At 38.2% G+C, this 15,070-nt stretch overlaps 1 protein-coding gene across 11 annotated transcripts in view; it reads right to left on the reverse strand.

Annotated features, from left to right (window-relative positions):
• Positions 1-15,070, reverse strand: part of CEP350 (centrosomal protein 350) — a 68,859-nt gene that overhangs the window by 16,552 nt on the left and 37,237 nt on the right. For all 11 annotated transcript variants that reach the window (XM_082766204.1, XM_082766202.1, XM_082766197.1 and 8 more), the window contains exons 21-30: positions 14,739-14,858; positions 14,282-14,448; positions 13,555-13,751; positions 12,842-13,026; positions 12,056-12,143; positions 11,532-11,678; positions 10,634-10,791; positions 4,734-4,933; positions 3,192-3,403; positions 1,811-1,952 (exon numbers count right to left, since the gene is read on the reverse strand). In XM_082766204.1, coding sequence (XP_082622330.1) covers positions 1,811-1,952; positions 3,192-3,403; positions 4,734-4,933; positions 10,634-10,791; positions 11,532-11,678; positions 12,056-12,143; positions 12,842-13,026; positions 13,555-13,751; positions 14,282-14,448; positions 14,739-14,858 — 1,616 coding nt within the window. The remainder of the gene's footprint in view (positions 1-1,810; positions 1,953-3,191; positions 3,404-4,733; positions 4,934-10,633; positions 10,792-11,531; positions 11,679-12,055; positions 12,144-12,841; positions 13,027-13,554; positions 13,752-14,281; positions 14,449-14,738; positions 14,859-15,070) is intronic.

Consider the following 15,070-nt stretch of genomic DNA (forward strand, 5'->3'; position numbering starts at 1 on the left):
GATTCGCCTCTTTACAATGGAATGATTTATTGTGAAACCAGCATCATCTTGACGGACTTCCCCTTTCTTATACAACCGTCAACATTTGAAATTGAATCATGGAATGGTTTGGGTTGGAAGGGACCTTAAAGATCATCATCGAACCCCCTTGCCATGGGCAGGGACACCTTCCACTAGACCAGGCTGCTCAAAGCCCCACCCAACCTGGCCTCAAACACTTCCAGGAATGCTGAAGATAGCAAATACTCCATTTTAAGAGTTTATTTTCATGACCATTGTTGCCTGCTATACTTTTCGCTATGGGTTCCTCGAGTGGTTCCTCATTCAGAACTTGAACATAACTTGATGCCTTCACTGGGTTGCAACCTGCCCTCCAGACAGAACACAAACACAAACTACTCAGTGCCAGTATCTAGGTGTCAGGTATTCTTTCCTATATCCAACAGAATATCTGCCTCAAAATTACTGTTACTGTTGCCTTTACATACATATTAAGCAAGAAACAGCATAAAAGATGACTAAGCTTGCTACATCAAGCACAGATGTCTCCAGTCTTCATAGTGTGCCAGTGAAGTTCTCTCTAAATCACAAAGAACAGCCAGTACATACAATACAACCACCTCATCCTTTTTCCACCAAAGACTTCCTAAGCACTTAAGGAATTAAACCCAGAAAGAAAAGTGTATTCCTCTGTGGCCTTTATCTCATTTGCTAATAAGAAGTATCTTGTGATGCTGTAACAACCACACTGTGGAATACAAGACATTTAAGAGGCTAAAAGCAAAGAAAGGCTCAAGACAGTCTTCACAGCTCAATGGAGTGGATGATGGTGACTCACAGATGATGGTTTGCGCAGGAAGTCCTGGAATCCATGTGACTAACAGGCTGTGAGAACACATTAGGGAAAGGACTGCTCTGTACCAGTGCATTTCTGTTATTCCTTCCCTCAGCATTTACTGGTAGCCTGCTTAGATACTTGGCTGAAAGACTTGTGAGAGGGATATACACAAATCTTGTATTCTGTAGCTCAAAAACGCAAACTTATGCCCGATTTTACTGCACACAATCCAAATCCTTCTCAAAAAATGGGAAACAAACAACAAATATTCATTTTCTTGAGCAGATTAGTATGATATTAATTACTCCAGTTAGTGATAATGCTTACACATTTCTAGATTTCTTCTCCCAGGTCCCAGGAGTACATATTGTACCCACAGTACCAAAGGAGACATGAGGAGGTAAGAAACTCAGTATTTTTTTTTAAAGACGAGCCTTATACACCGAGAACAACTTTTTTTCTGATGATCCACTGTCTTACAGGCTGATCGTCCTGGCTGTGGACAGACATTCTGCATATGGCATGAAGCGTCCAATTGCTATGCACATGCCCGTGAAGGTTCAGTGGGCTCATTTGTACTGCCAGGTAACAGAGCTGGATGGCTTCTGGAGCCAGGTTGTGTTCAGGAGGAAGATGATCATGTTTATATGGTGCTGAGCCATATTCTGCTTTCTTACAATAAAAGCAGTGGAGAATAGTAATTTATTAAAAGCACATCTAACATTGGCATTTTTAAATTCTAGAAATACCTTAACTATTAACTCTCTTTTCATGCCTGTTTGCAGGAACCTGTGCAAAGATATATACCTTATGCTGAAACAATTATGCTGAAACAAGTGACAGAACTCTAAAACCTACCGTTTTCCAGAAATTTCTGTCTGCCTCTCCACATATAGGTCTGCATTTTAAATTTACTCATTAAAATGATTAGCTTTGAAAAAGCAACTAAACCCATGCAGATATTACACTTACCTGACTGTGTCATAGATAAAGATTCATCAGACCAATTGTGGGATGTCTGATGAGACTTCACAGGTGAACGCAGCTGTCCTCCAGTTCTATGGCTGCCTTTGCTGGAATCTTGCTTTGATACAGATATGCTTTTGGGAGGAGACTATGTGAGAAGAAAAGGACAACTAAGTAACTGCTTGTAAAGCTCAGATTTAAAGGAGATCATTGCCATCAGGACTAGTTACAAGGAAAGACTGGCATGACTAGAGAATCTTATAAGCAATGGTACCTATCCAGCTGCCTTAAAACAGCTTTACTCTTAATTTGCTAGACAATAAAACAAAAATACCAACAGCAGCAATAGCAGACTGCTTGCTTTGAGAGTGGACTTCAGTAAATGTACTCAGACTACCCCATTACTACTTAAGTGAACTGACATGGTTGTGACTCACAGGTGCTCAATACAGTGTATGCAACTGTATTCGGTAAAAATTAAGGGAGTAAGAACTCCTACTAAGTATACCCATGAATCCAAAAGGACCATTTCATGTAGAGGTGTGAGATGCCATTCTGAATTATTAAAACAGAACCCTCTTTCTCTGTAGCCAGGCAAAAAAAATCTAAGAACTATTCTGGCAAAATGCTGCTTACTGCTTCAATATTATACCACAAACCTTTCCCACACCTCAGATATAACCTCTAGCTCATATTAGGTATTTTACTTTACTATCTTCTCAGAGAACTCTATGAGAAGAAAGTATTTCTAATAGAAATCTAGATGAGCAGTTCTTTTACCCCTCTCAGAGACAGCAAATTTTCTGTCTCTCATTCAACACAGGGCAAAGTTATCAGGTTGATATTTAGCAAAATTATCAATGAAGCAGAAATAACTGTAACAGAACACTAAAATGGATTTAGCTAGCAAGCAGACAATCCAAAACCCAATGGGCTGTGTACCAGGTTCCAGCTATGCTTCTTCATCTTATAGCTATACTTTGGCATACATCACTCGCAAATAAAGCAAGGTGGAAAAACATGGCATAGTTTCCATGGCCTCAAAGAATTTACACAATGGTAACAAGCTAGCCTACAGCTAATTCACGTTGGTGAACTGGGTCAGTGTTCCACCACTTAATACCGCATACCTTTGTGACATATGCAGAACATTTTGCAAGACTACCCATGGGTTTAAAAGCATTGAAACTCTGTGCTCAAGTGATTTTTCCTCACCTCAAGACTTTAAAGAATATATCTGGTCACAGTGTTTATTCATAGTAACATGCAATGGTATTGCAAACAGAACAGTTTAATCTCTGCTTCAACAGTTGGAAAGGCTGTACTTGTGTTCTCTGACAATCTTTTAGAAGCTTAAGAATGCATACAGCATAAAAATCTCACTCACAAGTTTGCCAGGTGTGGTAGAGGACTTGAACTCCTCAGAATAAATCATTTCTTCATTAATTGTACTCTGATCTGGGCTTTCTGGCTGTCCATGGCCCATAGTCTCTGATGGGACAGACTCAGCAGCTGGACTGCCAAGATCTTCTGGGACAGAGCTTTCACTGTTCAGACGAGAGCAAGAAGGCACTGGAGACTCTTCTTCACTGGCTGTTTCTGAGGTTGAATAATGAGAAAAGACAAACCACTTCAGAACTTGCACTGACTTAAATGCCTTCAGAGAAACTGTCGCCTGTGTTTAAAGTAGGAACTGCTACCAACACATCAATCTAGTGTTATTTCACTCACCTATACACCAAGAGAGGAACATCGAGCATCAACAAGCATGTTTACAAAAAAAAAAAAAAAACAACATGATTTAAGACTACCAGTCTTAGCGACTGCTAAATGTCTAAAACAAAGTTTTTCAGGATATTCTAACATTTTCCAGACAACATACTCCAAAAAGATTATTATTAGGGAAACCTGTCCTTCCAGTTGTCCATACAACAGCAAGAGTCACTATTAGTCTGAAGAAGTCATGGTGGAGCATATAATCTGCAAGTCAGATCTTGAATTTAGAATTGATTGCTTCCTTTACAGTAGTTGCAGAAAACATTTTAATGTTATGATTTCATCATGAGTCTCTCAAATGGCAACAAGTAAAATAATAAGTTGGGTTTTCAATATTCCTGTTTACTAAATTCCGCAGGAGTCACAGCATTATGGAAGCAGCCATGGAGAACTATTTAATATTTGAGCAATGGCTGGGGAGACAAATTTCTCTTTCTAAAGCAGAACCATGCTCCAATGCTTACTGGTAGGTACTGGTAATACAAAGTAGTGTATTTTTTTTATCCAAGCCTCTGTCTTCAGCATAAGGAGTTTTTGCTCATTGGAACTTTCTGACTCACACACATAACATCTTTAAGCTGTCTTACAGATGCCTAAAATCCACATGACTTTTCAGTAACAAGGGTAATAGGAAATAATTCTGAATTCCTTTTGCACACTGCTTTCTATAGTGGGAAAAATATATTATTTTAAGAACAACCCCTAAAGTTTTATTACCTTCTCCCACTGCAATCTGGTTCTCTGTAGTTCATAATGAAGGTACAGTCTACTTAAAACAGAATAATAAAGCTGTAGCTCCCCAAATCTGGGAACATTTTTCTTATAATAGCATCACTTATACTAATTACAGAAGTATTTGTTTTGAAAAAAAATAAAAAAAGAAATAGACTCCAAATTGTGTGTAGAAACATCTGGCTGGCCTTTGCTGCACCGCATGCTTAAGAAGGTACACAGCAAAGGAGGAATACCCATATAACTAAGGTCTAAAATAGGTTTAAAAAGAACAAGGCAGGAGATGACATTAAAGAGTGCAGAAATCAAGAGAACCACCACCACCACCAGATCAAAAAAGGCAGGAAGTGGAAACCTAAGCAATCGTGTCAGATTGTTTTACTCTTGTCATTTGCATCAGTTCTCCTCCACTTCCTATTACCTTTGGGCTCAGTTCTCTGATCCCCCAGTTCTTTCTTGGCTACTTTGTTTTTAAGCAACTCTTTGTCCCAGGCAGCCAGAGCCTGCTTTTCTATCCGCCGTATTTCGGCTTCCTCTGCATCTAGGCGGCGTTTCCACTCCAGCAATTCTTCAGCATGTTGTCGACGCTGCATCAGCTTCTGTTCTCGCTTAGTTAGGAACCTGACAGACAGAGCAGAAGACAATGGAAAAGCAGTCGACCACAGGCAAAGATCCCAACAGCCAGAAGCTCTACGGCCACAATCCCCAGAATTTTAGCTGTTCAGATTGTTTCCTAGGGTGATATCCATACTAATAACTATGTCCTAGACTTCTGATATGTGCTGCTTGGGAAAGAATCAAAAAATATTTTTTTCCTGTAAAACTGCTGCTTAGATTTTAAGAATCTTCAACATCATTAAAAGTGCTACTAAATACTCAGTAAAATGAACAGGGGCAGTTCCCAGTTTTAGAACATGAGAAGTACCTGTGGCATTAGACTGGAACCCTCAAGAAAGCAGTGACTGTTTGAAAAATGAACCTTTCTTTTTGCTAATTCCAATGACAGAGAAAAATATTGTAGCCCCAACTGCCCCACAGTTCTTTCTAAATACATAATTATAAGAGAAGGTGTTCCTGTATTAATAATCCTCCTGAAGGATTTGCTGGAATTACTGGAGCTTTTATCCTTCTTCCTTTGAGTATCATCTCTGGATTGCCACACTTGGAATGTTAATTGTTAGTTGACAGCATAAAGAGCATAAGGATGCAGGACTGTTCTTCCCAGCTACTAACAGATCTGGCTACTAATTTAAAACTAAGAGAAAATAAGAACATCGTGCTGAAAATTTGCAATATTTTTTCTTTGTGACAAAGATTTCTCAAGACATCCATGAAGCCTCAGAAATGAGGAACTTGTGAGTTTGAATAGGTCTGTGTGCATGTACTAATTCTCTTTGCCAACCACTGAACAGAAGCATCCCTGGGCTTACTTCTAAATATTGAAGCCACCGAGAAAATAGCATTCAACCTTTAAGATAGGAACTAGAAGCAACTTCAACATCAGCTGCATGTACTTCCTCTCCCTTGCCAAGTCTAGAGAAGACTGTGTATCTGTCCTTTCAGCTCTTGCAGTCAAATTCTTAATGTGTCACAGAATCACTCTTCAGAAAATAGATGATTTGCCAGATACAGAGAGTGCTCAAATCAGTACAGAAGGTGTGGTGCCTGAAAATGCAGTCTTCAAAGTCCTGTGATATTTCTCTTTGAAAGTGCCTTTATAATTTGCCATTTTTAATACAACCTAAATACTTAGCATCAAAGTTTTCAAGCTGCAAAGCAGTTACTAATTTTTGCTTTTTGATCTCCTATGTTTCAAACAATCCTCTTATATAGAGGGACTGCAGTGAACAACTGGGTAATCTGCAGGTCTCACCTGCTGAGGGACTTTTCCTATTTACTCGCTTAGTGTTGCTCAATCTGTTCCCTGGAAAAGTGAGCTGGCAGTTCATCAGAAAGATTAAGATTCAGATGAGTCCTCCTCTAAGACAGATTCAGATCAGGTGGAAAAAGGTGATGATGTGAAGATAAAAGTTTCAGAAGCCAGTAAGGCATGCCCACAGATCCTCTTTACTATAGTCAAAGCAAGGATAAATGGAAAGCAGAAGCACCTCACAGACTGTCTGGAATACCTGCCACCTTTCAGTTCACAGGTGCTATGATTTCATGTATTATTTTATCACCTGCTGTAGATAAACATCAAACATTGTCTACTCTTAGGGAAAACTGACAGATTTATATCACCAAATCTAGATTATCAATGATAATTGCACTATAAACATGACACATCATGGTTGTCGATGTTGTCTTTAACCAGCACTATCAGATTTATCAGCTTTTACTTTCAGTTACACATCAGTTCCAATTAGTCGAGCAGGTCATATATTTGGAACTTGTTATGTAGGTCATTACTACAGCAATGATCTCAATGCAAAAGGCAACTTCTTCCTTCACTAGTTGTTTCATTTCATTAAAATATCTGGGTCTTTACGGCTGGCCAGATCTTGAGAAAGGCAAGTCCGGTTGGAATAAAATCAAAGAGAAAGGCTGGAATAAATGGATTCAAAAGAGCAAGATTCCTCAACAGCAAACGTCAAATGAATTAACCCAGAAGGCCACAAGTGGGAGCAGAATTAACTAAATGACCATAAAACTAATCACCATACAAACACTAACTAATAACAGACTACCAGTCAGTCAAAAGGAATGTTAAGAGAGAGAAAGAAAATTCCAACATTCATCCTTTAGGAAGAAGCAGATTAAAGCAGCGTGGCTAAAGATGCAGACCCTTTTATAACCCTGAGGTATAAAAGGTCAGAACCACAAGGCAGCGTGCGTATTGCCTTAGCATTCACTACAATCTAGAGGGTTCCAGTTGTAACACCAAGGGTATCCATTCATCCTCACCAGAAGGGGTACCTTCGGGGGGGGGAAGGCAAAAAATACATCATGTATTTACAAGGCAGGAAATCTAGATGAGCAAGGAGGAAGCAGAAGCACTCACGTTACATCATACAACGTGATTTTCAAAGTCTAACTATTTCTCTGGTGCTAAGGTCCAACATTTTATCTGCCCATTCCAGAAGTGTTAACCTGTGCTCGTACTGCATTTATGCCCAACGTACACTGAGTTTAAGGTCAAACTAGGCAGTTCAGCAGCTATTCTGAAAAAGACAGTGGGAGCAAAGTGAACTGTCTGCTACTCAGAACACAGTAGGAATAATAAGAGGTTAATCTGGAAACAGTAAAGTGTCAAAAAATGTTCACTGATGTATCTGGTGAAGAACTTCTTGACTTCTTAGGACTGAACAGAGCATGCTCTATCAAAGAGTCTATCACTTGAGAAAGGTACAGTTACCTGACCAATTGGTTGTAGATATACAGCTGGAATTTGGGGTGGAGGTTGGGAAAACAGACACTGAGAGAGGCCCAGTGGTGAGACGTAAAGACAGAGAAGAAGTAGTGAACAGGAGAGCAGTGTCTACAAAATAAGGAGGAAGAGTTTAAAACTAAGCAAAAAAAGGCAGAAAGAATGAGAAAAGGACAGCATCTAGCAAAGAACTTTTAAATTAATTGCATTTAACCTAACATCTCAGATAGAAAAACTATACATTGTTATGCAGAAGGTAATAGAACACATACACTTGTGCATAAGTTAGAACACTTCATTTTCTGTTAGTCAAAGGCATGCTACTTTCACATCACTGTGTTTTTCCTTAAATTTAGGAAGGACTTTTATTACTCTGATGCAAACTTGACATGCACCTATTGAAATCTCAACCCAAGCTTTTTACAACTTTTGATAATTCTAACCCTTGACAGAGAGCATTGTGAGCACTGAACAGAATGCTGGGTTTGCAATATATACAGCTTTGCTAGTCTGCAACTGAAAACACGTCCATTCATCCAGTGAAACCTCAGTGAAACTATTGCTCCAAAGGTAAGCACCAGTGGAAGGCCAAAAAAAAAGATGAAATAATTTATTTCAAAAACAAGCAAATCCAGAAGTCTGAAATATACCTGTAACTCGACTTTCAGATGCTATTTTGACCCTGTGATAGAATGTAGACGTGGTCTCAAAATACTCACATACTGCCTCTTTCATCTGAGATGCTAACTGCAGACAGATAATGCCTACCCTTTTAAAAAAATCTACATAAACTTAACACTGTGATGAAAACGATTTTTCCAAATGAAAGACTTTTAAGCTAACTAATTTATACTGAAATACCATGCTCCATATAGCTCTGTAGCAACTACAACACAGGGTAAGCAGCATATTAAGGAAAGCAAAAGCAAGTGAGCATTTAATCAGTCCTTCTGTTGTACAGATTGTCATTAAAGCTGCATATGCAAGAAAAGCAAGGGCAGACGGGTTAATTCTCTTTGACAGAGCATGCTCCTGTTCACATGCAGGCTACGCAGGTTCATGAATAAAATCAAAACACAACTCTTTCGTTCCCCTTTTAGCAGAAAAGCTGTGTTAAAGACGCCTCATAGGTAAGGATTTTCCCTTTGCTACAGAGTACAGCAAGTCCAGCTCAGCAAGGTTTCCCAGTTCATTTCTCTAGTCCTCTTTAGTCATCATTCAACTTCTTTTCTTTTGTAGTATCATGCAATCTGATCATTTCTCTTCAGAACGGACAGCTTCCTATCATTACAGCCTAAGCAAATGTCTTACTCAACTATGTTATTCTTTTGTATTTTATAAATAAGGACACAAAAATAAGGTACCAAGTTGGCACTGCTTTTCAATCAATAAGTGCTGCTATCATTATCAAGAGCGCCTCTAAAATGCTTGAAAAAGTTATACAGTCAATAAGACTGAAGTTCTAGGGAATTATTTATGTTTACAAAAAATACTACGTCCTCTGACCATATACAGCAATCAGACAAAACCATAAAAAACGCATGACCACATGCATTGCATCACATGTACATACAAAATCCACTTATTCTTCCTCAAAGCACTTGTTTCAGCTAAAATCCCAACATACACCTTTTGAAAAGCATACGCTGGGTGAGCAATATTTTAGACTTAGAATTAAAATGTTTTTAAGGGTAAAACATACTTTGTATCTACTACAATCCTTTGTAGTACTAGGGACAATTATTTACTAATATGCAATTCTTACTGGAATTGTTTGTGTTGCTTAGGATCAAAAGTACATTGAAAAAATAAGATTTCAAAACTGATATTGACTAAAAGGGTACCTGATAAAAAGTGGCAAATCTTGAATAAAAAAACATATTTATCATCTCTTACAGGATTAATATCAAAATTCATAACCTGTAATTTGGTTTTGGAAAAAAAAAAAAAAAGAAAGAAAAAACATGACAAAGATCACCCATATGAACTAAAATGTAGTGACCTACCTTGGTTACAAGTTCAGAAAAATTGTTTATGAAATGACTATTACTCGTATTAAGTGGCACAGGTCAGACTAAGAAGGGGTTAGTCTCAAATAAGAATTTAGAGATTCAAACTAATGAGCACATGCTGCTAAATATTTTAAGATGTTTAAAGCAAAGTAATTCCTGCACTGAAAAGATGCAGAAACAATTTCTTTGATTCAAAACAATTTAACAGGTGAAATCAACAGATTCCATCTTAATTTCCAGACCCAGGAATTGCACATATACTTGATTATTTCTTCTGAAGACTAACAGATGTTTTCAACATTTTTTCCAACCTGTGGACCACGTAGGAAAAAAAAGAGAGGTCTTATTAACTGCCTTTCTGAGTCACACACATATTCCCTGACTTTCTGTGAACCAGAACTCAAACCCAGTTACCAGTTTTTCCACAAGACCATCATTATTGACTATCACTATTTGTAACTCATGCTTCTATGCCATACAAAAATTGGCACTAATTCCATAGTCTCGTTCCCTGATTTTTTTTCCTTTAAAATAAAAGGGAAAAGGGAAAATACAATATATATGTACCACCACGATCATTTGACGTCAGGTATTTCATTGCAAGAGGAACTCTGACAAGATGTACCATTAAGCCAAAGTCAACTCAAGTTCCTTGTATGTACAAATGTCATAGTCTCTTCAATTTATATGCATTTACTGACTCAATTTGAATCTTTGTAGTAGTGAAAAAAAAACGTATCCTATGAAACACTCTCTTCAAAGATTACTACAGTTCTAGTAACACTTATAATCAGCTATTTTTCAGGCAACTCAGATCAAACTGTGTCTTATATCTATACCTCTGTAGTCTTTCTGATGGCCACTTTTAGTGCAGATACTGGCCAAACCACTTTTTTAATTAAAATAGTAAACTTTTGTAAAAGAAAAGGAAGCTTAAGTTACTTTTCGTCCATTCTGCTGCGCATTTTTTTAAGTTTCTGCATGATGCTACTGGTCTCACTGCTGGAGATTGAGATTGGGGAAGGGCTGCGTGTTTCTGCATCAGTTGGAAGTGGGCTAGAACCATTGCTCTGTTTGATGTCATCCTCACTGTGAAGCTCCTGCAATTAAATGTTAAAAACAAAACAAAACACAACATTAGGAGTATAAAAAATATGGTAGAATAACTTTTCAAACTGTGTTAATCAATCTCACTTCTCAGGTCATCAAACAATACATCAAATAATACTTCAGGTAAGTCTGTACACCTGCAGATATTATCTTTACTCTCCAGCTTCATTTCGTTTGCCACCATTTTTAGTAGTCCCCTTGTCACCATAATTTAAGTTCTCCCTTACTTGCAACTAGAACAAAAAATCCCAGAAGAATTCAGTTAACCAAACAGAAAATCGATTCTTACTCTATTACTATTACTAAGCTTGCATCTCCAAAATTTTCTAAGAAGTCAGCCAGTTATCAAACCCTGTCCTGATATCTCAAAGATGTAAGCAACTTAATTCAATAACACAAACACACAAAGCAGCCAGTTTGAGCTTTAGAGCTTGTATTTTAGTTCTTTGGGGTTTGATAACTAATCAAATGGAATTAGAGCCTGAGACCACCAGCTACCGCCCAGTTAAAAGAAAAAACCTGAGACTTTTGGAAATGTGTTTCCTTTAACAACAGTTTGAAGAAATTAAACAACTAAAATTGCTGAGATGTACAGGATGAGACGGTTTGGGGGAGATAAATGCTTCCAAACAATAGGTCCAATTTAGTACTTTCTAAGCCTGTAGCTGAAGTCAAATACCAACTGCAAAGCCAAAGAGGGAAGACTCCAGTTTCTGTACTGAACACTTACCAGCTTGTTTTCTCCTGCAGATTTTAATTTTTCCTGCAGTTTCATCGTAGTCTGACGGATTCGTTCTATCTCCGCCTGCTGTTTAAGGATCAGCTGTCTCTCCTTCCGAGCAGCCTTGTTAGCCTCTTGAAGACGCTTAATTTCTGCCTTTTAGGTATAAAAGATTAAGCAAAAGAACTGTGACATACAGCTCTTGAACACATTCTGAAGCTGTCAGTGTCCATGATATGGGATTACTGAAATTACATGAAGTTAGCTAGCCTGCAGCTTAAGCAGTGGAGAATAGAAGACCAATTAATACATCCAAATCTCAACCTGTGAGATTACTGATACAGAAGGACCCTTTAAAACAATGTGTTAAATACTACCAAGAAGTAGATAAAACATATGGTTGAGAAATACTGCTAGTTTCCTATCCAAAAACATGGCACGTCATTTTCTCAACTGTCAACTTGTACAATGTCCAAAGCAATTAATGACCACACAGAGGTATCGACAGGATTTTCCTAGAGGGCATCAATTACCTTTTCCTGCTGTAACCTCAGCAGCAGACCACGCTGCCTCTTTCGAATAGGGGGCATCTTATCATCCTCTCCCTTGTCTCGCAAATGCCTGAAAAAGACAAAAGGACACCTAGGTCATTAACTTATAATCATTTGTCAGGCCCACAATGATAAGCAGTTGGAATCAAGTATCTGGTGGGAAATGTCTCTGGTCTTCCTCTCATACTAAGAGAGCGATTGTCACAAAGCGTTACCGATTAAGTCCGGTCACCACTGTTTAGGAGTATCTCTAGGTTACTTCAGAAAGCATTTCAGGGTAAAGATACTTAAGGTTGGAAACAAATCATTAATGACAACACATACCCAGATTCATGAAATTGCACCTGAGTCAACTAAAGAGCAAATAAAAGCAAAATAAAATCATTAAAAAAAAAAAGCAAATAAAATCATAACCAAACCAGGTGATAGTAAAATCATAACCAGGTAATAGTTTTATACATTCTTGAATTAAGACTTGTAGAGCAATGGATAAGAAATACCTTCTCTAACTAAGAACAAACATTGGATGTTCTACTGTTTCCATGAAATTCTTGTATCAAGCCATGTTCAGTGTAAACATCAAAGCACACTTACAAACTGGGTTCTTCTCTTTTCAAGTGATAGTAACATTTACACAGATTACAGATGTCAGAAGTTCAACCACTGATATTAACGAGGGAGGAGTGGGGTAGAAGCAAAGCATCACAAAAAAAATTAAGTATAAGAAAATGGTCAGTTAGCATCAAGGTATATTCAGCACTATCTTACTTCTTCTGATGTTCCAGCCAAGCTAATTCAGCTTTTGTCTTTTCTTTCAGAGCCTTCTCCCGGAGCCGAAGTAGTGAGGACTGATGAGCTGCTCGCATTTCCTCCTCTTTCATGTACTGCCTTACCATCTCCATGGTAAATTTAGAGAAACTGTCCTGTCCCCCTGAGAATGGCATGCTTAGCTCCTGAAAGGCAAGACAAATTTGGCATGATTTAATAACAGAAATTCCAAAGCATTTTTCAATTACAAACTGTGTGCACATGTACACACATGCACACACTTAGATACAAAAAGGGAAGCTTTTTTTTTCTCCTTTCTAAGCTTTTGTAGACCAGCTTTTTCTGCACTGCCTATGTAACAGCTTTGGGATGTCCTCTCATGGGGCAGAGAGAAGCATCCTCTTGCACCTCCTAGCTGTGAGTAGGCAAGGCAGAAGAATTCATCCATTGGGCTTTTGTAACATCCCTCAAAAAAATCACTCCTCTGCTCCAAAGCCACAAGAGAACAGGTAGAGGCCTGGATGGACTGTTCCACAATACAAATCATCTCACTTGTACAACACTAACATCCAGAATGGTCACACAACTTTGTTTTCAGATGCTCAAGGAACCAAAGTTTGTAACACACAAGCAACAAAGAACAGCTCACCAAGCTCACCAGCATGACTGAACTGGGATGGTTAATTTACCTTAGCTGTGGTTGATTGACCTACCTTGATGGATGACAGAGCTGTTTTTTCTGGGGAGACTTCCTCATCAGAATCATCACGACTACCCCGTTTCTTCTCCAAGTTAATTCTACGATGACTCTCTGAGGGCAGCAGAGACCGAAAAGACTTCTCTTCAATCTCATCCTCTGTCATGGACTCATCAAATTTCAGGGAATACTCTGTTGCAACTGAAGCAGAATCTGAGGAAGAAATCACAGAAGTGGGTTAATGCTCAGGTACATGTATGTACCACGAAGGTCATTTTACTCTATCTCAACCCAGTAAATTTGTGAGGGGTAAGGGCAGGAAAGACAGAAAAGACTAATGCAGAAAAAAAGATTTTTGGAAGAGTAACCTTGAGTTAGAGGACATAATACTGTTATCTAGCCTAAAAAGACTTAATAAAATCCTGTATACAGGTATAAACACATTTTTGAGGCTCCTGAAACATCTGGTGTTCAGCTTGTTTATTCAGCATGTGAACCATGTGAACATCTGGTTACAGCAAAAAGCAGAATAGCCCACAGACTCCATTGCTCTGATTTGCAAAATTTCAAAAGATTCCAATCTCACTGTGCCGTCCTCTGTTTAAGAGGCTACCAATTCACCTGGGGCTCAGCTTTCTTTATGCATATTCCCTCATTTATTTCAGAAACTAATTCTGAAACAGCACCTGCCTTCCCCCCCACCCTTACCACCTTCAGATTCATCACATGCAAATACTGCTAACCTTTTTCATCAGGCAGTGATAAAATACTATCACTTGGCAAGGAATCATCCACACCAGTATGAGCCTGCTCTTCAATACTGCTAGTTATCTTTTCACGACGGGAAAGTTTTTTCTCGTTCTCCTTAGAAGATGGAACAGAAGGACTCTCTTGGCGGCTGCTGGTGCTACTGTTTGATCAAGAAATATTTTTTTAAATTAAGATATTACTTTGTACATTTCAAAATATTTAATTAAAGACAAGGCAAATGTCAGTAGGGATATAAATCTTTGAGTTCTGGAATCTAAGACTGGTTTACCTGCTGAAGGTCTAAGACCCCCTTTACCTCTTTAAAAAAACAAAACAACACTTGAAGGAAACATCTCAAATACCACTTTGCAAGTATTTTCACAAACAATATTTCTTATTTATAGCACAAACAAAACAAATGAAAAAACATGTAATCTAATCTGTTCTCACCTCCGATCATGAACCTTTGATCTTGAGGATTCAGAATAACTATCAAACAGTGGTGAGTAAGTCTGTTTGGAGTCACCCATCTCCTCTTTACCTTGTGACATGGCACCAGATTCACATTTCCTAAGAAATAAAAATGGTTTTGATAAATCTGTGTTGTCTTAAAGAAAAAGATAGTTTCCATATACTTTTATCAGAAGAAGGAACAAACAGCTAGAACTTATGAAAAGACCACTTAAAACCTTAGAGAAGTTAAAACATCCCATATACTTAAATACTTAAAGCACCTTTTTCCTACTCTTTTATATAGACTTTCAGAGAATTGGTTAGCATCT

Source organism: Aythya marila (genome assembly GCF_965140915.1).
Source record: "Aythya marila genome assembly, chromosome: 8".
Classification (NCBI taxonomy): Eukaryota; Metazoa; Chordata; class Aves; order Anseriformes; family Anatidae; genus Aythya; species Aythya marila.